The following is a 24,628-nucleotide window of genomic DNA, read 5'->3' as shown; positions in this document are numbered from 1 at the left end:
AATTGTTCGCAGCCGTAATGTTGTGTTTAATGAGACAAAGTTGCTGAAAATTACTTTAGCCTCTGATGAAGATATGAAAAAGGTTAAATTTCAGAATTTGCAGCCACCTATTACTTCAAATGATGAGCCTCATGGTGCTGTACCACAGGCTGAAACTGATGATCAACCGGTTATCTTTGAGCCAGATGATGATGGACAGCAAATAGAAGCACAGGGAGGTCATGGACAGCAAGATAGACTTGCTGATTATGAAAATGCAGGTGCTGGAAATGAAAATGAAGGTGCTGTACAGCATGAACAGCATGCTGAAAATGGCTTACAGCAGGCAATAAATGCTGAAAATAACATGCCTCCAGATGTAGATCCGATTCCTGAGAATGTAGATCATTGGGTACACAGGTCTACACGCCTAAGAAGGCAGCCACATAGGTATGACCCCTCTTTGCATTATGTGATGCTTACTGATGAGGGTGAGCCTCTGACATATAAGGAGGCCAAGTCATGCAAATTCAGCAATAAGTGGGAGCTAGCTATGCAGGAAGAGATTAAATCTCTGTATGCTAATGATACTTGCGATCTTGTGTCGTTGCCCAAAGGAAGAAAGCCTCTTCCAAACAAATGGGTTTACAAAGTAAAGACAGTTGATGGGAAACCCAAGTACAAGGCAAGATTGGTTGCCAAAGGGTATGCACAGAAGGAAGGGATTGACTTTCAGAAGGTCTTCTCACCTGTCGTGAAGATGACCACACTACGTGTGCTTTTTGCTCTCACTGCTGTATTGGATTTAGAGCTGTACCAAATGGATGTGAAAATAGCTTTTCTGCATGGTGACATTGATGAGGAGATCTACATGAAACAGCCCGAGGGTTTTGTAGTTCCTGGAAAAGAGCAATTGGTGTGTAAACTAAAACGCAGCTTATATGGGCTGAAACAAGCACCACAGCAATGGCACAAAAAGTTTGACACTTTTATGCTCTCTCATGGGTTTACACGCAGCCATGCAGATCATTGTTTGTATATGAAAAAGGATACAAATGGCAGCCCTATCATACTTGTTTTGTATGTGGATGATATGTTGCTAGCTGGGAAGAGAAAGACTAGCTTGGATGCTCTCAAAGATCAGCTGAAATCAGCTTTTTCCATGAAAGATTTGGGGAATGCAGAGCATATATTGGGCATGAGGTTTCGTAGGGATAGAACGCAGAAATTGTTGTCCTTATCTCAAGAAAAGTACATTGAAAAGGTACTGGACAGATTTAACATGGCTGAAGCTAAGCCTCTCGGAGTACCCTTACCTCCATACCTTAAGCTTAGTAAAGCCAACAGCCCAAAAGATGATATGGAAGCCAATGCTATGAAAGGAGTCCCTTATGCATCAGCTTGTGGCTCTCTTATGTATGCTATGGTGGCTACTCGTCCACACATTGCTCATGCAGTGGGAGTTGTCAACAGGTTTATGTCAAATCCTAGCAAACCACATTGGGAGGTTGTCAAGTGTATTCGTAGATATCTAAAGAGTACACAAAGAAAATGTATTTGCTATGGGCAGGTGCACTTAATCTGCAGGGTTATTGTGATGCAGACATGGCAGGTGACTTAGACACTCACAGGTCCACTAGCGGGTATGTCTTTACAGTTGCTGGAGGGGCCGTCTCTTGGTGCTCCAGGTTGCAGAACATTGTAGCACTGAGTACTACTGAAGCTGAATACATATCAGCTACTGAAGCTTCTAAGGAAGCTATATGGTTGAGCACACTCGCAGAAGATCTCGGCGTGTCTATGAGTACTCTAGTGTTGGGAAGTGATAGCCAGAGTGCTGTGTATCTGGCTAAAAATGCCATGTATCATTCACGCACAAAGCATATTGATGTGCAATATCACTTTATCAGACAAATTCTAGAAGATGGCCTAATCACATTGACCAAGATCAAAACACAGGACAACCCTACAGATGTTCTCACTAAAAGTCTAGGCAAGGCTCAACATGAGCATTGCATACGACTAGTGGGAGTTGGTTAAAGGTACACTCCAAACCTTTAAGTGGGAGGTTGTTGGAATGTAAAGGTTCTTTATTCACCTCCATGTATTTTACACGTGTATTGTTATGTTGTACATGTGAATGCACCCTTACGGGCCCTAAGTATAAATACATTTTATTCTTTGTGTACCAACACATTGTCAATACACCCAAATCAGCTCGTACTCTCTCTATCTCTCACTCTCACTCACCTGCTCACTTCTCTGCTGCAAATCTTCACGCTTCCGCTACCCGCGCACTCCAACAACTTGCACGTGATGTCAAGGATAATGATGAGTCAAATTTTTCTATGTTAGATAGAGATAGATCTGCTTTCTTGTCTCAATTCAGTGATTGTTTTTCTGACTCATTACCATCACAGTTGCCACCAGAGAGGTCTGAGGATCATGCGATAGATTTGGTGCCAGGCAGCAGCCCACCAAATAGACCTCCGTATAGGGTTAGTGCAACCAACAGAAAGAGATATTGAGCCAGGTGAATGAGCTGTTGGAAAAAGGGCTGATTCAGCCAAGTTCATCTCCCTTTTGCTCACCAGTGCTCTTAGTGCAAGAGGATGGCTCTTGGCGCATGTGCATAGATTATCGAGCGTGAACAAGAGTACCATCAAGAACAGGTTCCCCATTCCAAGAATTGACGACATCCTTGACCGTTTGGAAGGAACGTCAATTTTCAGCAGGGTAGATTTGAAGAGTGGATACCACCAAATCAGGATTAAGCAAGAGGATGTGCATAAGACTGCATTTAAGACCACATTTCGTCTCTATGAGTTCCTGGTAATGCCATTTGGACTTACTAATGCTCCTGCTACGTTTAATTGAATGATGGACAGGATTTTTCATCCATACAGACAGTTTATTGGTACATTCTTTGATGACATGATTGTCTTTTCAAAGAATGAACAAGAGCATAGAGAACACTTGAAAGCAGTCTTTGATGAGCTTTGCAGTAATAGGTTGCTTATCAATGGCAAGAAGAGTGAGTTCTTCTTGGAAGAAATCCAGTTCCTAGGGCACATAGTGTCAAAGGATGGTGTCCGAATGGATCCTGCTAAGGTTGAAGCAATTAGAACATGGCCAGATATGAAGACTGTCCATGATGTTAGAAGCTTCTTAGGTTTGTGTTCTTACTACAGGAGGTTCATTCGCAATTTTGCAGAGATTGCTTCACCTTTACATGCTTTACAGAAGAAAGGAATCCCTTTCCAGTGGACACAGAAAGAGATTTCAGCTTTTAATCTTCTTAAAGAAAAGATGACTTCTAGTCCAATGATCATTGTGCCAGATCTTAGGAAGTCATTTGTTGCCCAGTGTGATGCCTGTGGCAATAGCATTGGTGCAGTGTTAATGCAAGATGGCCGGGTAGTGGCTTATGAAAGCAGAATCTTGCAAGGGCCAGAGAAGACTATGCAGGTCTATGAGAAAGAATTCCTGGCTGTGATTCATGCGCTTTCTTGTTGGAAACACTACCTACTTGGGGCAGATTTTGTTGTCCAAACAGAGCATCAGACATTGCGTTATTTCTTAACTCAGACTAAGCTGTCAGAAAAGCATATATGTTGGGCAAACTTTTTGTCAATGTTCCATTTTCAGATTGTGCATGTGGAAGGCAAAAAGAATGTTGTGGCTGATGCTTTGTCAAGGAAGCCACAAGTTTCAGCTGTGTCAATTCGTTATCATCATGAACTTGATGATATGAAGGAACAGTATGCTAATGATGAAGATTTTGCAAGGATCTTTGATCAGCTTATCAATGGACAACATCATGAGCATAATCTTCTCAAGGATGGTTTCATGTTGATGCATGGTAGACTATGTGTAACTATGCCATTGAGACGGAAAGTTATGACAGAGAGTCATTCTCCACCATATGCAGGGCATCGTGGTATTGATGAAACAGTCAAAGCAGAGAGAGATTCTTTTATTGGCCTACTTTGAGAAGAGATGTGGATGCTTTTGTGCGGCAGTGTTTGATTTTCCAGAAGGTCAAGTTTGACAAGCAAAAAGCACCAGGGCTCCATTGCCTATTCCAGATAAACCATGGGAAAGCATAGCTATGGATTTTATCTTTGATCTTCCAAGGACACAGACAATAAATGATGGGATATGGACTATTATTTGCAGATTTCATTCCTGTCAGGAAGAAGATAAAACCAGATCAGATGGCACATTTGTTTATGTGCAATGTCTTCAAGTATCATGGTATGCCACGGTCTATTGTCAGTGACCGTGATCCATGGATGACAAGTCTATTCTGGAGAGGCATATTTGAGAACATGGGCACAACGCTTAAGTTCTCATCGTCATTTCATCCACAGACTGATGGATAGTCAGAAGAGGCAAATTCTACTGTCTTGGATCTACTTAAGTGCTATGTGTCATAGCACAAGTCAAAGTGGGAGTAGTATTTGCCTTAGGTTGAGTATGCATACAATAATACTGTGCATTCGTCAACAGGCAAAGCCCCTTTTGAAATTGTTGAAGGTGGTGAAAAGGTTCCTTCCATTTTGCATACAAAGGATAAGATCTTTCAGGCAGATCAGTATGTGCAAAGTATGGGTGAAATGTATCAGAAAGTTAAGCATGCCCTTGAAAGGACTCAGGCAAAGCAAAAGAAAGCTGCTGATCATCACCGTCGTGAATTGATATTTTCACTTGGTGATTGGGTACTGTTGCGGTTTAAAAAGGCACGCTTAAAGAAGCGGAAAGGCAAGGAAAGTCTTTTCACTAAGCTTAGTATGCGACACTAGGGGACTTTTCAAGTAACAGAGAAGATTAGTGATGTCAGCTATAGGCTGAAATTGCTTGACAATTGGAAAATTCATAATGCTTTCCATGTAAGTCTTCTTAGACCTTATGTGGGTGATGTGCCAGAAGATATGCCAGCTGAGGAACAGCCCAAAGTTGAGAAACTTAATGAAATTCTTGTTCCAGAACAGGTATTGGCACACAAAGAAAGGAAAGTGAAAGGCAAAGTTGCTAGAAGGTATTTGGTTAAGTTCAAGAACTATCCAGCTATAGATGCTAAGTGGATGGACAAAGGTGAACTTGCAGAGTCACCTAATGTGTTGGAACTTTACCTAGAAGCATTTCGCTACCTTGACCCCTTGTATCTCTAAGCTGAAATAGATTGCCAAAGTGACAATTGCTTAAGAAAGAAATTATGTACAGAAACAGATTTTGTACAGGTTGACACTTATTGTGTCCATATGGTTTTCTCAGTGCTAAAGAAGTAAAAATTGCTTGCAAGAATACAGTTTTTACTTTTATTGGATTCAATATATGTTGTGACAATGGTTAGTCGATCGGGCATGTATTTTGGGAATTGACTCAATGGGGATAGCATTTTGATATACCGGCCACTAGATCTCTAGTCAGGGTGATGTGGAGTCATCAAATGAGAATCTGCCACTATGGGGATATCATTGTGGTGTACCGGCCACTATATCTCGAAACAGTGATGTGGAGTCACATGATGATAGTCTACCATGTTTCACAGTTAGAACATACATGTGTTAACAGTGTGTTCAGTTCACAATGTTGACTGATAGCATGTATATGTTGTACATATGCTGCCAAGTGTAAGTTCACTGGGTTAGCTGGAAGCATGTATGACATTCATGCAAACGAGGACGTTTGCGATTTCGAGAGGGGGGTATGTCACAAGACTGTGACAACTATTACCTTTTTGTTGATTTCTTTATTACATATTTTATTTGGTTTTTCTTTTTGGAAGAATCCCTCTTGAAATCTAAACGCCTGAGTTGCATGGCCAGTATGTGAAACAAATAGGAATGTCTAGCGAGTCAAGACTGGACAGTTAAGGTCCAGTATAAGTCTGGAAGAGACTGATGGCACTGTAGATTAACAAGCCTGGAAGAGACTTGTGAAAGTGTATATGGACAAGTGTGTTGAAGAACTAGCCTGGAAGAGACTAGTTCGAAGTGAAGATGGACAAATCGGCAAGAGATTAATCCATGTGGGGTCATCAGTGAAAATTCACTTTCAGTTGAGCTACATTGTAAATTTGGATGTAGCCATAGTCAGCAAAGATGGTCAGAAGACTAGTGGGATGCAATGGAAGCAACTCCTCAAATTTAGGGAGTTACTATCTTTGGACCTCAGAATCTGTTAACGTCATTATCTTTGTTTTTGCACGAGGATCAATCTTCTGGTCTGTGCCGAGGTCAAATTTTGAACCGAGAATGGAGAATTTTAGACCGAAAGGTTTAAACAGGAAAATTGTTACATGTATGCCATGTGTCACAATTTGGGCATAAATTCCCAAAAGAGAAAGAGAGGGCAACACAAAAACGAGTTTCAATGCATGGGGGGCTCATTTTTGTAAAAGGGAGATGGATTGTTGCTGATGGAGAGCTCTTGAGAGCTGGTCTACCTTGTCTATGATGCACAGTGGCTTGAGCTTGCTTCCTACTCTCTCTTTTTCTCTCCCTGACAGTACGGTTATGCAGCAAAATCAAGGGCTTTTCTACTGATTCAGGTATAGCTATGTGAAATGTGTTGTTAATGCATGAGGCAAGAGCCTCTTTTCTCCAGGAACAGGAGCAGTTGTTTGCAGTTCCCAGCAGGGACAGGTGAGGGTGTTAACCTCACCAAGCAAGTGCCTGAAACAGCACTAAACCAAAACTGATTCTGGACTGTTCAGAGGGTATTTCATAGCCCAATTGATGTCAGAATCAAGGGACACTTCGCCTAGATGATGCAGGACAGTGCAGGGAACAGTATGAGTTGAAAACAGGTTTCAGAGCAGGTCTGAACCAGTAATTACAGTGGGCTGAATAGTACAGGGAACAGTATGAGTTGTAAACAGGTCTCAGAACAGGTCTGAACCAGTAATTACAGCAGACTGAAATGGTCAATTCTGCACTCCAACCAGAAGATTCAGGCTTGGGCAGAGTTTCCCCTCCTGGTCAACTTGTTTTGGGTCAGTAATTGTACTGTTATGCTGCCAAATTTCACCCAGAATAAGTGAAAGACAGCCCATTGTACTTTCTCTCTTTGTAAAAATAAAGAAATACCGCAAGGGGTGCCTAGCTTAGGGGCCAACAGGGTGTCTATGTCACAACAGGAGCATTCTAGCTTCCTGTATGTTTTTTTGATTCTGTCTTTAAGTTCAGGTAAAGTGGGTGACTGTTAAATTGGGTAAAAGCATTTATATATTTCGGTTGTACACTACCGCCCTTCCCAGTGAACAAGCCGGTTACACGTTCCACTCCATACTCACAGCTTGCGCATCAGATGCACTTGATTTACTTGAGTTGTATTTTCATAAGTATCCATTAACTTTTTCCATACATAAGTTGTATCAAGACACTTAAATGTCTGTAAGTACATCGTCAGATACAACCATTTTAATGTATGCAATGGCCTTCTTGTTGAGTCTGGTCCAATCCTCATTTGCCATAGCTGCAGGCTTAGTTTCCATGAGTGTATCATCACAGTCTTTGAGATACAAAATGTCTTGCATCCTATCCTTCCACAGATCAAAGCCAATGCCATCAAACCTCTTGATCTCAAGGAGGGCTCAAAGCAATAGTCGCCATTTGTCAACAATGCACCAAGGAGGAATGCTGTAATTTATGACAGCAAACAACAGGCTGAATATTCCACTGATTTCAACCCAAAATTTCAAGAAATAAGAGCAAGACTTAGTGTCACTGTATTACAAACAGTGCCCAAATATAAGTACAGCAGTAGAAAGAATGACTTTCAGCAATATAACTGAAATTTCAGCATACATTACATGCATACATCACTACCAAGTGACTCCCACTTCAGCAATATCACCAAAAATTTACATATGCAACAATCCGAGATCTGCAAATGATCTCTAAGACTGCTGCACCATGAATATTCAGCAATACATCAACTCAATATGAGCTTCCTAACATGTATATTGCATAAATATGTCTCCGAATCAACGTGTGATACACAAAATACCCAAAATTCTCTGCAATTTCTCCAAAATCTCAGAAGTAGGAGATAAAAGACTCAAAATTACACTACTTCCATCACCAAGATTGCTTTGGCAATGTCCCAAGTGCATTTCACACATCAATTTTGCCAAAATCCACAAATTTCACCAAAATCCCCAAAATTTCAGTGACCAATCTGCCCCAATTGCATTCATATGTGTTCCAAGAGCATAAAACAAGCAAATTCAGTAAAATTTCACAAAATTTTGCAAAAGCCCCAAATTTCTTGGGCCCAAATGTGCACCAATGTCAGAAAATTCGGCTCAACTGAGCAAAATTTCACTAATACATGAAAAGCCCCAAATTTTCAGAGCCAATGTGCACAATGTTTGCAATTTCCAGGTCAAATATCACTCACTGTTATGCGTGAACTGCATCGAATCTGGGAAAAGCCCCAAATTTTGGGCACAAATCTCTGAACTGTGCTTGTACGCACAAACCCCTGTCAATGAGCAAGGGGCCTACTTGCTGAAATAATTAAAAAATTTTGATGAATCTGCCCTGAAAAACATGATGACCATAGCCATCGACCTGTCGCCCGATTTGCCTATGCCAATTCTGCTTGCGCTGCCTGCAATTGACCAACATGACCTGCATGACCTGGCGCTGCCTGCGTCTGAGTTGTCACTGCTTGCCCCTGACCTGTCAACTACCTAGGAAGCTGTCGACTGACCTATCACTGCTTGGGAAGCTGTCACCTGCAGTCATGCTGGCCTCACCTGACGTTTCTACACGCGTGGATCAGCTAGAGCTGACCCGCATGGTCTTCGGGAAGCGCGCACACCTTAGCCACAGCTCTAATACCAGTTTGAAGGGGAGAGAGTGCACAATGGAAATGAAAGTTAGAAGTGTAGTAGCAGTGTTGAGAGTGAGAGAGAGTGAAGACAAAGATGAGTGTGTACCAAATTGTGATGGTACACAAATAATAAAGAATGTATTTATATATTAGGGTACAAATAAGGGTGTGGTCACAGCCATGTAACTTTACACGGAGATGAAGGGACTTTACACCCAACATGGCATTCTCCACTTTATGCAAGCCGCCCTACTACTACTACCTTTGATCAACTTGATCCAAACAGATCCACATGTGAAGAAAACTATGGAGTAGCTGCTAGGGTTTGCACTCAAAAAACACACAGTGTACGACCACGGTAGAAACACAACAATACAGACACACGTGCAAAACTCAAACCCTAAAAGTAAAACTCAAAACACCAAAACAAACACAAGCACCAGGAGAGAGAAAGAACACAACTCTGAAGTGAATGAAAATTGTAAATGAATAAAGACTGTACAAAGTGCCCAAGGATAGAGCAATGATGTCGGAGAGTGACGTCCACCGGAGACAGATCTCCAATACTGTAACCAACAATTGGAGATGAGAGAGTGCTAAATAATGAAGGGCACAAGGCTGGTCACCAAAACACAGAGGTCGGAGGCTGAAATCTGGTAAACACAGCAATGTACTACTCGAGGGGGCTGAAAACTAATCATTGGAGGCAGAGAACTATCAAGTGACAACATGAGAGGTGTTTGTTAATGTAGGCGGTCTGCTGAACAACAAAAACATAGGTACTGCAGCAATTGCCTACTAGGAGAGATGATAGCAGCCTTTCGATCGGCACCAGATGCTCAAACGCAAGCTAATCAAGTCCTATGATGACCCAGCAAATGGAGACCTCCAAACAGTAGGATGATGGCTGGAAACAAGCCACCTAGGGTTGGATAGTAATGGGCTGCAATTGGTGATGGTTGGACAGTAGATGGCAAGCGGTTGATGGCTGAAATCTACACGGTAGATTGAGAAACATGAACAAAAGGATGAAAACTGAATGGGGGCAGCCTGTCTATTTATAGATGTGGATGGACCCTCCCAAATTAGGCAAAAACTCTCTCAAACAGCAGCCTCTTTTAGGGTTTTTCATCAAATAAGCATGTTTTGGGATTGTTTAAGAGGCTAATCAGCATGTAATGCATTTGTTAGCTCAACACCCCCTCTCAAGCCCAAAACATGGCTAGAAAGGAAGGCCAACCCAATTTTGCCCAAGGCATCCCATCCCAAAGCAACCAAGGCATCAAACAAAGGATGCATGATGGTTGCCTAGTGGCCTAACAAGACTACAAAGGCGATGGTTATCTTACCGAGAGAGTACAAGTAGTCACTCCAAAGAGGACACGACATTGAACAAAGACTGCTCATCAACTGCCTAGTGGCATACCAAGTCCTACAAAGGCAAATGAAACCTCAATGAAGTTTTTGTTTTTTTATTTTTACAAGTGATTTGAGAGATGGTTTACAATCGATTAAGTAGCTGTACCATACAAAAGAATGAAAAGGGATGGTTAGGTCCAACCCATCACAAAACAAACAAGCTACCCATCCACTCGAGGGTGTCAATGATGGGAGAAAGGTGATAAAGTAATGGTGGTGTGGTAAACAAACTGCCTATGGAAACAACTTAGGACCCATTTAGTAGTGCTCTACACAATGAGTATGCTCAACCTTGGATGTCAATGCCAAAGGAGGAAGAGGAGCCAAATGTCGATCTTCAAGAGATACTGAGAACCATGATGTGAGGAGGCATCCCAACTTGGAGAACAAGATAGAAATCACTGCCTTGATGGTATCAAGAGAGATGTTGTACGATCCACCTCGAGAGGAGAAGCCTCCATGCTGGTAGAAGAGAGAAACTCCTAGGATGATGAAACCATGAATGGAGCAGCGCACATCCCAAGTCTCCAACCCAAGTAGAACTAGTGCAAACTTGCATGTTAGCCCTACACAGAAAACAAAACCTTGCAAAAGATATGAAAATCTATAAGCACAAAGGTCAATAATGAAATGCTCCAAAAAACAAAACAAAATCGAAATGAAAAGCTAATTGAATGAACAATGCAATGATACAAACGTGTATGTGTTGTGAGTAAATGCAATGGAACACTTAAGAATGAAAATCCAAGGACAAAATCCTATGGGCCCGATTCAATAGCCCAAAGACCTAAGAGTGCGAAGATGGAGATAAGCTGAGGATGTGCCCACCATCGTGTATCCCTACTAGCAAGGCTCTACCAATGAAACGCTTAACGAGAAGGTGAGGTAGTCCTAAATGGAGGTGAATGTGAAGTGGATGAATAAAATACAATGGGATCGAAACTCACAAACCAAGCAACCAGTCCCTCAAGAGTAGAGAAGGATGGTCATTTAGCCTATCCGTGTGCCACGTGTCCAGCAACTACAGGAGCCAAGGGAACAGATGGGCTAGCAATGGGAAGCATAACCCCACTGGACTATCTAGCAAGAGTGGACGCAATTGCAACGGTCTGAAGAAGTTTCTTAGGAGAAAGACCCTAGGTCTTGGTACGACACTCCTCGTCCACATAGCCCGATCTCTAGCAATATGTGCAAAATCTATTTTTCTTAAGGACTTGTTGCCATATGGGTTTTGTTTCTTTGGTTCCATCAAGGAAGAAACGTCACCCTTTGCTTGGCTTGCCTTCGCATCTCGCAAGTTCTTGCCATGTTGGTTTCCCCTGTCAGAGAAGAGGCAACCAACCCCTTCTACTCTAAGTAAGGTTGGATGGAGGCTTTCTTGTTGACTTGATCGTGTAACCTTACGTAAGGCAAGAACTGGCACTCAAAACTCGTAGAAGGTTGGCAATCTAGGAAGCGAGATAATATGTTGGATAAAATAGAAGTATTTATCGAGCAAATTGTTCAAGAAAAATGACATGATCATCATCTAACTTTATGGAGCTAGTAGTGGCAAACTCCAAGAGTAACCGCCGATATTCAGCCAACTTAACTTTCAGATCATCCCCTTTCTTGATGGAAAAACTCTTAAAGCTCAAAATCGAGATTGATACATCGAGTGTGATCTCTTGCTGCATAGCAATCAATGAGATGACTCCAATGCTCAAAAGCGAGGAAAAAATGTTGTAACTAAGAGTGAAACTCACAAAGCAATCCCTGAATTAACTCAACATTGGCTGCAGCATTGTAGGCTCTCCATTGACGAATGTGACCAGGGTAAGCTGATCAAGGGTTCAACATAGACTCTAGACCAATGACAAGGTCCCAAAGGCCCTGAAATTCAAGCAGTTGTTACATGAAGTTCAACCAAGTGGTGAAATTCGACCCGTTAAAATGAGTCTTATCCGTAAAGGTATTTTGGTCATCACAACCAAGAGTAGTAGTACTCAAATAAGATGGGTGGTTAGGGTGGAAGAATGAAGTACACTTGGGACTAAGTCCCAAAGTGCCCACCATGCATGCAAAATGTGTGCATAGTGGATCCAAATGTAGGCGTGGACTAACTAGGCATGGGCATGGTAATCACATGAGGAGCCCATGGTGAAAGGATAGGGATATGTGGAGCAGAGGATAGGAATCCCTGTGTTGGAGAGAACCATGGAAAGGGAGGCATCGGATTGTTCCAAGGGGCTGAGGAGGCTGAAGGCTGAATATCTATGCTCAAATCCATGGCTGGTTGGTCGATACAAATATTCAAAAAACCCGAAACACGTAAAAGGTGGTATACTCTATTTTATGAAAGAATTTTGCTTGTTTTTTATCATTCATGGTCTAAATGGTGTGCACATGGATTAAAATTTTATTTGAATATTCCTTGCTTTATGTTTGAGGGCTGCAATCACTATTATGCAAAACCCGTATTGATTTGCAGCAATTATACATTTTCAAAACCCGAAAAAACACTAATTTTGATGAAAATTGATAGTTTCTTAGATTTTGAGTGGGGAAATTTGAGTGGACATGGGATAAAATAAGGGAAAATGTTGAGTTTTAGTTCCAATGATTAGTCATCAGAAAAAAACCAAAAAATACTTATTTTCTATTAAAAATAAATTGAAAAATTAGAGAAAAATAAAAAAATGGGTTTCTTACATTCGAAAAAAAAATGAAAAAATGAGATCACAACCTTCCTGGTGGGAAATGATATGCTCACTTGTGGAAAGGTAAAGGGAATTGTGTTAAAGGGTAGCATGCCTTGTAATAAAGCTCCATGGTGCAAAGTGGCTAGGGGATAAGTGGATGGGCACAATGTTAAAGGGTGGTATTCCTTGTAACAATGCACCGTGATCTGAAACGGTAGGAAAGTGTGAGTAAGAAATGGAGAATGAGAATGTGCTAAGAGCGGAAATGGAGGTTCCAATTCCCAATGTGAAGGATGCATATGTGGAGTGTAATCCAAGGTTTTGGGATGAAGAAGAGGCGAAATCGAGGCATGAGCTAGAAAAGGGTGGGATGGGAGGAATTTGAGAAGAGTGGCTTACATGCTCAAATGAAACAAAAGATGTAGATATACCTAATGAAGGATATCTACTTCCAGAGCCCCCTCTATTGAAGTTACGCACAAAAAATCATCCATATCCTACATATCAAAAGGAGAACATGAGAGGGTTTTGATTCGTACAACTAAAAGGATTATACAAACCTAACACTAGGCCTAGCTAAGATGAAGATGAGTTGCCATTTGTCCCAAGTGTCGTATGTCCTCTATGATTGGAGAGGTCCAGCCACACCAACTAATACGAATGGAGTAGCAAAGCTAGTAGGAGGGGTGTAAGTTCAACTATACGTGACACGCAAGTACTCTTGAAACTCCTCCTCTAACATGAGACTAAAATCTGGAACATGAGAAAACAAAGAGAGTGGAGGTGAAGGTATGGTGTCATCTTCCTTGCATAGTTGATAATGTCTCCTCAAGGCCTCCAGAGATGGAGAAGCCTGATAAGACATCACAGGGTCCCAAAAAAAAGGTGACTAAGACATTGTGATTCAATTACGAGTTGTTCATATGCCTCGCACAAAACCTAGCACTCCATTATATTTGCAGGATACTCTTTACAAGAGCATCGGCTCTCATACCATGTGAAGAATACCGTGGAGTAGTTGCTAGGGTTATCACTCAGAAAACACAAAGTATACAACCACTACAAAAACACAATGATACAACCGTAGACGTGCAAAACTCAAACCCTAAAAGTAAAACTCAAAACTCAAACACAAAAACAAACACAAGGAAAAGAAGAGAGAGAGAACACAACTCTAAAGTGAATGAAAATTGTAAATGAATGAAGAGTATATAAAGTGACCAACGAAAGAGCAATAGTGTTGAAGAGTGACGTCCATTAGAGATGGATCCCAAGTACTATAACCACTGGTCAGAGATGAGAGAGTGTTGAATAATAAAGGGCGTAGGCTAGTCACCAAAACACAGCAGTTGGAGGCCAAATTTTGATAAACGCAACAGTGTACCATCAAAGGCAGCTTAAAACTGATCATTCAAGCCAGAGAACTGTCAAGCAATAACAAGAGAGATGTTTGTTGATGTAAGCAACCTACTAGACAGCAAGAACATAGATGTTGCTGCAGTCACCTAGTGGGAGAGATGGCAACAGCTTGTCGCTTGGCACCAAATGCTGAAAACGCAAGCTGATCAAGTGTTATGATGAGCCAACAGACTCAAACCTCCAAACAAGAAAATGGCTGGAAACAAGCCACCTAGGGCTGGATACTAATGGGTTGTAGTCGTGATGGCTAGACAGTAGATGGTAGGTGGCTAATGGCTGAAATCTACCCAGTAGAGTGACAAACCTGCACAAAAGGAGGAAGATTGAATGGGGGTAGCCTGTCTATTTACAAATATGGATGGACCCTCCCAAATTAGGGTTTCACAAAAACTCTCTCAAATCGTGCCCCGTTTTAGGATTTTTCATTAAATAAGCAAGTTTTGGGGCTGTTTAAGAGGCTAATCAACATGTAATGCATTTGTTAGCTCAATATATCACCCTTATCTACATTTGCACCTACTAATCACATGCAAAGACTGTCTAATATGATTTAGGATCTGTTCAAAGTACGACACGCTCTCTAGCTCATCTCTTTGCCCCAGTCCTTCAAAGACACGGGAGTTTAAGGTTTTGTATTCAAATTTCACTTTACATACCGTGCTTACTATACTAAGCATTGTATTATTCATTATTCATTCTTCTTTCATCTTCATTGCCATTGAGTTACTCTTCACCTCTGAGTTCTATTGTTATCACGTTATGCTTTGTCTTACATTTGTGTTTATCTTCTCTGTTTGAGTATTTCTTTACACCACGAACTTTGGTCACCATGTACTCCTCTCCCTTGAGGATAGACTAGATGTGACCATCAATTCTTATTTTGAGTTTCCATCTATATCTAGCACGCAACTAGAAGCCCTCCAATGCAGCAGATCATGGAGCCTCCATCCTTGCTCGTTTCAAATATCAATGACATTGAGTGAGACACTACCTCTCTTCTCACATACATATCTTTAGATTCTAGTAAGGTATGCTCTAGCTTGTACTCTCTTCCGTTGCATATTCCTACCCTTACTACCTTATATCTTTAGTGTGCCTACCTAGTACCTATTTATGGTGGAAATACTTTAAAACACAAAACACAACCATAAAAGTACCTAAAAACATTTTCATTGAAGTATAGATATGCATGTTCTATGGTCTCATGTAATACATACACTCATTGCTTGTGTTTCAATTTAAAACAACTAGCTTCTACAAGGACCTACTATTTCAATTGGAGCGGGCACTTGGATAGTTCAACACTCATGTATAAGCTACCCCTCTTTGGTTGGCCTTATACTCCAAACCAACATAGAGGCCTCTTCTCCTATCAAGTTACAACCTTCCTTGAGGCTACCATAGAGGCCATTCATTCCATGGGTTTTCGATTGAACACATACTTCACTCTTCTTTGGATACTTCTCCCCCCTCTTTGGCATTGACATATTGGAGTGAGAGGGGGTACATACTTCTCCTTCAACTATTCGATGGTGAGAGCAAAAGATATCCTTCTCCTCGTGCATCTAGGATTTTGGTCATTGTATCGATTTACTCATACCTTTGTGTCATCATCCATTTGCATCTCAATGATCTACCTCATAGAAGCGCTTAAGCAAGTGAACAATTCCCCTATGAGGGCACTACTCAAGTGGTACCATTGCATTATACATAGCATGCTATTTGATCATACACTTTATATTATCCTTTATATCACCCTTGCATTGGCATTGTGTTTATGAGCACTTTGGATGGGAGAACACTTGTGTTTGCAAGCACACATCCAAGGATGAAAACTCCTTGCACTATGTACACGTATTTCCTTTTACCTCATCAAAGGAGGTACTTGACTTGGATCCACCATATTCACAACACCTCACATTGTGGCAGTCGACTATGATGTGCCATACGTTTTATTTTGACTAGTGCAATATGGTATTTAGAGTGTGTCTTCAAAATGTCCTAAATTTATCTATTTTTTAATATTTGGTTCTCTTCTCAACCTTGGAAAGAGGTTGTGTTCCCCATTCTTGATTTCCATTCCCAGTTCCTCGTTCCATGTGACTATGGCGTGCAGGATACTCTTTAGAAGAGCACTCACTCTGAAACCGTGTGAAGATATGCTAGGGTTTACACAAAGAAAACGCAATGTTCAAATACAAACTAAAACACGGTGAATTCAGACAAGAATGCAAAACATAAAAAGGAGAATCTCATGAATAAATAAATGTTGGAAATGGAGAAGATAATAAAGATGCATGTGCTCAAGGAGCAAAGATGTCCAACAACCAATAACTCTGTATGAGTGGGCTGAGGAAGAGTGCCAAAGAGAGTTCTCATACATGTACAATGCAGAGTGCAACAAAACCACCAAGAACGATGTAGGTGACATAGATTGGAGCTAAGGGTGATGATACATAAAAGCTGAGGGCCAATCGGAGATGAAGGATGCTAAAAACACAAATGTACAACAAAACATAAACTGATGACAGTAGAACATAATGAAGACAAAGAAGGAAAAATGAATAATACAATGCTCAATGCAATAAACAAACTATGCAAAGTGAATGCAACACCTTGAACTCCCAATGTCTCTAAAAGAACCAGGGCAGAGATGAGCTGGAGAGGAGGTTGTACTATTATCAGATTCCAAATTGCAACAGGCAGCGTCCAAACAATGACCAGCTGCTGTAAACACCAGTGCAGGCTACATTGTCCCAAAAGCACAGAGCTGAGACAGAAGATAACTGATCTAACGAAGACAAAAGCACCTAGACAGCAGTCATTAACTCCTATCAGCAGAGGATGAGCAGGACAGCAGCTGCAACCAGCAAACACAGGGCTGGAAACACCTGACGACAGCTACAATGATAATGTGGCAGCTGTATGGCAGCTCCAGACTGCAAAACACAGCCTGGGCTGGTGTAGCCTGGCTGCAGCAAACACAGTGATGGAGGCGGCTGATGCAGGCACCTGGCTGATGGACAACACCACAAACTGAGGTATCCACATGGAGAGGGGTGTAGAGAGCAAAAGCAGCAAACATATGGCCATGTTTATAGACCTGCTGTCTCAGATACCAATAGATAAAGCATCTGTTAAGACAAGGGATGGAGTCCAATGACCTTTCCAGAGTAAAATAGCCCCCTTTCTGCATGATGCTATTCATAAGCTTGACCTCTTGTATGTCACTGCCAAAGTGGTGCCTGCCAGTTTAAGGATATAGCTTTCACTATGCAGTGCAGTGTTAGACAAAACACACAAAACATAAGCTTGACCACTTGTATGTCACTGCCAAAGTGGTGCCTTCCCTGACTATGAAAACAACTCCACAAAAAATTTCACCCATAACTAAACAACAAGTGATACTCCACAAAACCTAATAATAAAAGTGAAGTAGCTAACAACTAACTCACCTGTGAGAAAATATAATACAAACGTCCATAGAAGCTATCAGTTCCCTTGTCAGACCACAAGGAGATTCTAAGTAAAGGGTATATTAAATAGAACTGATAGATTGATTGCAAGCACTTTCAAACATACAACAACAATTGCAAGTCAATCCTCATTTTTCACTTCAGAAGCCATCCAGGCTCTTTAACTTTCTTTAATTAACAAAATGGGTAGATTGATCCACTGATGTTCCTTTATGTAAGATTTCAAGAAGATTCTATTGAAGAAAAGGATCTTCTTAGCCACGTGGGGTTGGTGATATTGTAATGGGTTAAATGTACATTGCCTTGATATAATGTATAGATACCTTGATTCTTCACTCTGTGGTGCTTGATCTCCATGCCCACCACTCTCCAGATCGTCATTGTGCAGAAGATCGCTCTGAGACAACATGTGAGAAGTGCCTGGTGAAGTTGGACTGCTTGCTATAGAGACTTCAGATGATGGCAACCTTTGCTCATGTTCTGAATGATTGACATTACGAGAAGCATATCTCCAGTATAGAACTGGAAGGGAAGCAAGACAACCTGCAGTGTAGCCCAGAATCCATAAGAACAGAGGAGCTTTTGGTTTCTCGTGCCGTGAAATAGAAAGTACAATTGTGGAAGCAATGATCTGGCTGATTGTAAGCATCATCTCTATTGTGGTCCACAATCGAGATCCTAAATGCCTTCTCTGATAGCCACTGTCATTAGTAACATGACCTTGATTTCCGTAAGTTTCTGTTCTGCCCAACTGTTCTTCGGGAGGATTTAAGTAGGTTTGACTTGATGATGATGCCAATGAGGTATCAGATGCTTCTATGGTAATGGCATTGCCACATCTTGCTGGCATACATGTACCTGTGCAATCTTGCAAACCTTCTGGACTTTCAGGCAAGATGCTCACAGTACAATCACGAGGTAAAGCAGCATCACTGTGATCCATAAGCAAAGGGTACGTGTCGGATGGTGACCTTTGCAGATTCAAATCACTTTGACAAGAAGCCATATAAATTTACACAAAGCTCCAGTGCTGGTATACTCTGCATTTGTGCCGAAAGCACAGGAAAAAAGCTATCTCCAACTGAGGAGGAAACCCTTGGCAAACAAGCTCCTGTAGCAGATAAGCTTAAGCCTCATTCCCACATCAGCGTACTGGGCAGATAAATCGAACGGGGAAGACCTGCTAAATGGCTATCTCATTAACCTTAAGCTCTCATCCCCACACAAGTTGAAGTGGATGCCTGGCAGATAGATCGAACACAGAAGACGCTGAATGCCTGTCTCATTGAACTTAATCTCTCATTCCCCCCATCAACTTTGAGCTAAAAGTGGATGCCTAACGAATAAATCAAACACGGAACGCCGACTGAGTGACTGTCCCATGCTCGCAGAAAGAATGAAGGGTGTCGAATCACAAATTCTGTACTGTGCCCGAGCAAACCCTAAGGCCAAAACACGAGACCCGAATCAAAACAAAATGGAGAAAGAAAGGAAGCAAAGAAAGACGTTACCGGGTGAGCCAACAAAGTCTACAGCCGGCAGCTGAAAAAGCCGACCTCAGATGTACTGGCAGGTCATCTCTCTGTGATCGAATCAACGTGCTCCATCGCCAGGGAACTCACGAGCATCTTCCACCATGGCTTCGACGGGAAACGTTCAGAACCAGATGTCGCCGATCGTCTCATGACACGCGCGCGCGCACGCACGTTTTGTCTGGGAGCAACCTTAAATATGCAAAAAATGCCTGAAACCTCATAAGTCTTCTCGATTGGACACGTCTGGCTTATACTGTCATAGCTTATGACTTTACTGGTCCTCCTCTTAAAAGGACCATAGTTTTTAGGTGAAATATCCAAAGCTTTTTAATGGGATGGGGGAAGGGGACCGGGGTGCACCTTTTAAAGTCTACTTCGTTGTAGAATCATGTGGCACTTGTGCATGGTTATGAGAGAGTTTCTAAATTTGTGATGAGAGAGAATTATAAATGTTTTTCCCTTTGATTTTCCTACAATTCAACCTCTCAAATTGAAAGGTAGAGAGGAGAGAGAGAGAGAGAGAGAAAGAGAGCTCGGATCGCCTTCCACCTCTATAGTATAGCTTGGATTTCCCTTACTTAGAGCTCAATCAAGAGGAGCTCAATATGATCATTAGGATGGACATTATTAAGCTACATACAGCTAGGATGTGCATGGTTGGCACATTTCCAAGATTTGGGGACAAAGATGGCTTTTGACTGAAAGCATCTTTTGCATATATCTCTTGATGGTTTTGTGATCCATCCAAGGTACATGGGCCCACACCTGTCCCATGGAGTATAGTGTACCATTGGTCAACTCCACACATCCTTACATCTGCTACAAATAAAGACCGATCACTATGGAGGAAATTCCCTTCTTGTAGAGTATCGAATCTATTAGCTTTGCCAGCTTGAGCTAGAGATTGAGGAGCACTACATATGTAGATGTTTGACGTACTATGAGATCAAAGGGTGCTTCCACTATCTATTCCAATATAGATTCAAACCACTACCCAAGGCAATGGACTTCCCAAATCAACATTGTCTTGGACTCTTCCTTTTGGAGCTATATCGGCATACAAATTACCCCTTGGAGTCTTGAGCGAGGTATCTTGGGGGCTCACAACAGCACATCCTCACTAACTTTTTTAGAGTGACAACTACACTTAATACCTCTAAGCATAACCCAGACCAATTGGTGGTTCCACCACATGGAATCACCTTAGACAAGGCCATGAGAAATGCAAAGCATGTCGCCCCTAGCCCACCAATCCATGTCCTTGCTCGAGACACTACCAGAGGATATAGGTGATTCTAGCACGCCATTGAGTAACTCTACATTAATGCTTCACTCTATCCCTACTAGACAGACCCATAATGGATATCTTGATATGATACTAATCCCCATATTAGTTCAATATTATATTTGATCCCTAATGCTTTTTAGTATTTGCAATTATTTAATGTTTCCTTAGCCAAATGTTTTTAGATTATGGTTTCATTATTCTATTTGGGAAACATTACAATTTCTTAAACTTTAGATGTATTTACATTTGTTTCATAAGTTGATTTGGCCTATTGTAGACGTCAAAACAACTTTGTGTGCACACATGCACGTGCGTGCGTGCGTGTGCTGTGTGTGTGTGTGTGTGTGTGTGTGTGTGTGTGTGTGTGTGTGTGTGTGTGTGTGTGATCAAAAAGCTCATATCGATTATATTTAACTAGATTGTTGCTTTCCATTTCAAAGAGGAGTATTGACAATGTAAATTGCATTATACTTTGTTGCAAATTATTGAAGGAATAGTATTTCAATGATTTTGTGTGTGTATGTGTGTGAGAGAGAGAGAGAGAGAGAGACCAAAAGACATGTCTTTTGCATATTTCATCTCTTAAACATGTCCAATATACATCTCATTGCCATCATTTTGACTTTTGCATATTTCATCTTTAAACATGTGCAATATACATCTCATTACCACCATTTCAACATACAACCACAAGTAAATAAAAGATCAAAAGGAGAAAAGAATAGCTACCACAAGTTCTAGCAAAATAAATATGTCTAGAAGTGGCGTATCTTTGTTGAAGGTTGTTTTACAATTTTTGTTGGACACATCCTATCGATTGAACTCACCAATGTTCACAGAAAACATTTTTGATAACATATAAAAACCTCTAACTCGTAAATTTCGAAGGTATTTTTGAATCACATAGCACATATTTATCATTTTTAAGAAGTTGATCAAGTTCAAGGTTTTGAATCTTCTACTTTAAATTTTGAAGGTTTTTAGCTTTGAATTTTTGCAATTCTTTGTACATTTTACCTTGCTTTTTCTTACACTTTGATCCTCGCTTCCATTTTTTTTTGTTTTTGAGAAGCCTTGAACTAAGAAAAATACATGAAAGGGTGCATCAAGAGTTTTGAACTCACGCTATACATAGCAACACACTCAAACCACTTGGGTTACAATAGTATTGGCATATTATATTCACTTCTTGATTATACCATACTAGTATTTTCTAAACCCTTTCTATATTATAATCTTGATTTTTGCTCTCATATGATGTGCTGATGTAGTGAATCGACCACAATAGCTCAAAAAAGTCAAACTATGATAGCTTGACAACTTGATTGTGCACACATGTAGAAGTGAGTTGACATTGTAGTGATACTCACTCCACCAAAACGAATGCATGCCCACAAATGTTGTATAGATTTTGAAGCAAATCACAATTGGCTCATAGTCTCAATTGCTAGCATAGAAGAGTGGTGAAGGTCTAACAAATGTTGTGTTGTCGCATGCATGCTCGCCTGTCCTCACACATGCAAGAAAAGAGGGGTGTTGAGTAAGCTCTATATCTGGCAAAAGATCATACCTAAAAATAGTATGCAATGTATTTAAAAGTAGGTGTGTTTTTCTATTTGATGCCTAGAGTGCCTTCTAAACAAGAGTTTGAGAGGCGGTTCTCTTAGACATATGAGGCTCATGCATTACTGCAACAATTTAGATTTATGGGGAAGGGGTTTTTCTTCACCTACTTTCATCCACAATAATGCTACTATAGTTGGGCACAAAAGTGATTTTGTATATGTCCTCCATTGGACAACAAATTTTTGTATTGACAATGTGTTGAGGGATTAATGCCCCATTTGGTTCTCTTTCCATTCCTTACCTAACTAGCTAGAGGGGATGGTGGGAGAAATTGTTAAAGCACTTGTCACAACATTATACGTTCAAAAGAATTCATATAGATTCATGCTCTCTAGCAAAAATACATGCATTTTGTGAGATAGGAGCAAATCTCCCCTAGCTATGCTAGAGCCATTTGATGCAAATGGAATTGAAATTTGACTGGAAGTTAAGTTTGCCTCATTCCCTGATGCATGCTATATCTGTCAATCCTTAGGCCACTTTGTGCATGATTGTATCGAGAAATTGGGGGAGGAAATGAAGTATGAGCCAACCACCATGGAGGAGGTGAATGGTGCAACAAAAACTGCGGCAGTGTATGTAGGAAAGAAGGAGGATTTGGTTCATGGAATGCTTGATAATGTAGCTAAACCCTCAAGTACTACTCTTGATGCTTCTGGCATGAACCATGTGGATAAAGGAAAAGAAAAAGTGGGTGTCCCCTTGAAGGCTCAAGCAATGCAAAATAAAGTAGTCAATGGGGAGAGATCGAAGCCTTACAAACTTGCAAGGAAGTAAACATGAAACCACTACAAAAGGGGAAGGAGGTGCAAAAGCAACCTACTAAAGGGAAACAATAGATCTCCCTTAAGAAGATGGTGTGAAAGCCCCTTGTGGATAGGAATGCCTTCGTGCTGCTTGATGACAAAGAGATGTGTAACCATAAAATGAGAAAGATTGAGAGGTGGCAAAATGGTAGAAACAACTAACAAAGGCAAGCAAAAGCAAAGAGAAGTGCAAATTAAGTTGAAAGGCACAATGTGCACAATAATTTTTGGTCAATGTCCACAGTCATACAATTAATTGTAGTATTATTTTGGAAGATGGGGATGCAAAACCTATGTTTGGAAATAGTAAGGGAGTGAAAGGCAGATTTGAGAAGAGGTAGGCTTGCTCCTCTTCTTCTTCGCATTTCCTCTTGGGGATTGGATCAAAAGCTATCGAGTATAGGAGGTAGATTGAGGGCCACCACACTGAACATGGAGCCACCATAAAGATTTCACTTTGCAACATTGAGGAGAAGGTAAGGTGTTGAGTTCATTACACCCTTGTTGTTTCATTCATTATTGCTTTCATGTGGTTGGAGAGAAGGATGGATAGATAGGTGAGCATAAGAGATATATAGGCTATGTGAGAGGTAGTTTTTGCCAAATCGGGTGAAGCACTTGAAACATGTAGGCATTCCATTGAGTCTGACATTGAGCTTGTAAAAGCTCTGACATTTTGGTTATGTTGCTTGGACACGATAGGATCACCTATGATGACATACATTCTCTTCATCATACATCATAATAGAAGCATGACTCTAAAACTGAATAGAAGCGCATACTACAAAACAGATTAGGAGCGGAGCTCAAAACAAGTGTGAGATAGACTAGGATGGATGGACTAAGATAGATTAAATGATTTTGGGTTGAAATTTTGGATTTAAAGGCAGATTATGAAGTTAGCATAACCTTAGGAACAAGCCTTCGATAATAAAAACCATTAGAAAACTAATTTTTAGTTATTTGTTTAATATTTTGTGGGATTGCTAAGGAGCATGCTTGTGAGATTGAAGTAGGGGGGTTGGATGAGTGAGGGGTCTGAGTTGGCATGAAGCTCTTTGTAGCTTGTTTTTTAAATTTTCTTAGTGAGTTTTGGTTGCTCATCTGTATGTTTAATTTCAATCAGCCCATCAAGAATTTTGATTTCTTGCATTGTGTGCCAATGACCCTATAATTGATACCATTGTTCAATCATCCTAGCCTCATGCCTCTTATTAATCACTCGGTCGAACAACTAAAAGCAAAGAGCCTTAGTCCAAAGGCCTCACCCTACGACAAATGGCTAAAGGCTTATGGACTTAAGCCAAAAGGCCATAGACCCTCAAGGCTTAATCACTTGGCCCTTATGCTATTTTGATTTTGCCACATTTTCTACTAATAGGTAGAAATCTACAAATAGTGCTCAAATAAAGAAGGCTAATAATGATGAGAAGAAAAAAGAGGTCAAATGTTTTATACATGTTGTAAGAAAAAAGATCATGTCATAAAGGATTGTCTTAAATTAGCTATGAAAGAAGCTACGAAAAAAAAGGTTAGTATGGCTATTGAAGGT

General features: G+C 40.8%; 1 protein-coding gene across 2 annotated transcripts in view; it reads right to left on the bottom strand.

Moving 5' to 3' along the window:
* LOC148033383 (E3 ubiquitin-protein ligase At1g63170-like) overlaps positions 1 to 19,601 on the bottom strand; it is a 47,119-nt gene extending 27,518 nt beyond the window's left edge. Inside the window, exons 1-2 of one of the 2 annotated variants that reach the window (XM_087681293.1) lie at positions 19,333 to 19,601; positions 18,145 to 19,263 (exon numbers count right to left, since the gene is read on the bottom strand). In XM_087681293.1, the coding sequence (XP_087537419.1) occupies positions 18,145 to 18,827 (683 nt within the window). In that variant the 5' untranslated portion in view covers positions 18,828 to 19,263; positions 19,333 to 19,601. The remainder of the gene's footprint in view (positions 1 to 18,144; positions 19,264 to 19,332) is intronic. The other variant, XM_087681292.1, reaches the window with a different exon arrangement.
* Positions 19,602 to 24,628: the final 5,027 nt, after the last annotated feature.

The sequence above is a fragment of the Lygodium microphyllum genome, chromosome 7, assembly GCF_053477565.2.
Source record: "Lygodium microphyllum isolate KBCC chromosome 7, Lygodium_microphyllum_v1.1.10, whole genome shotgun sequence".
Classification (NCBI taxonomy): domain Eukaryota; kingdom Viridiplantae; phylum Streptophyta; class Polypodiopsida; order Schizaeales; family Lygodiaceae; genus Lygodium; species Lygodium microphyllum.
This window is presented reverse-complemented; position numbering and strand designations above follow the sequence as displayed.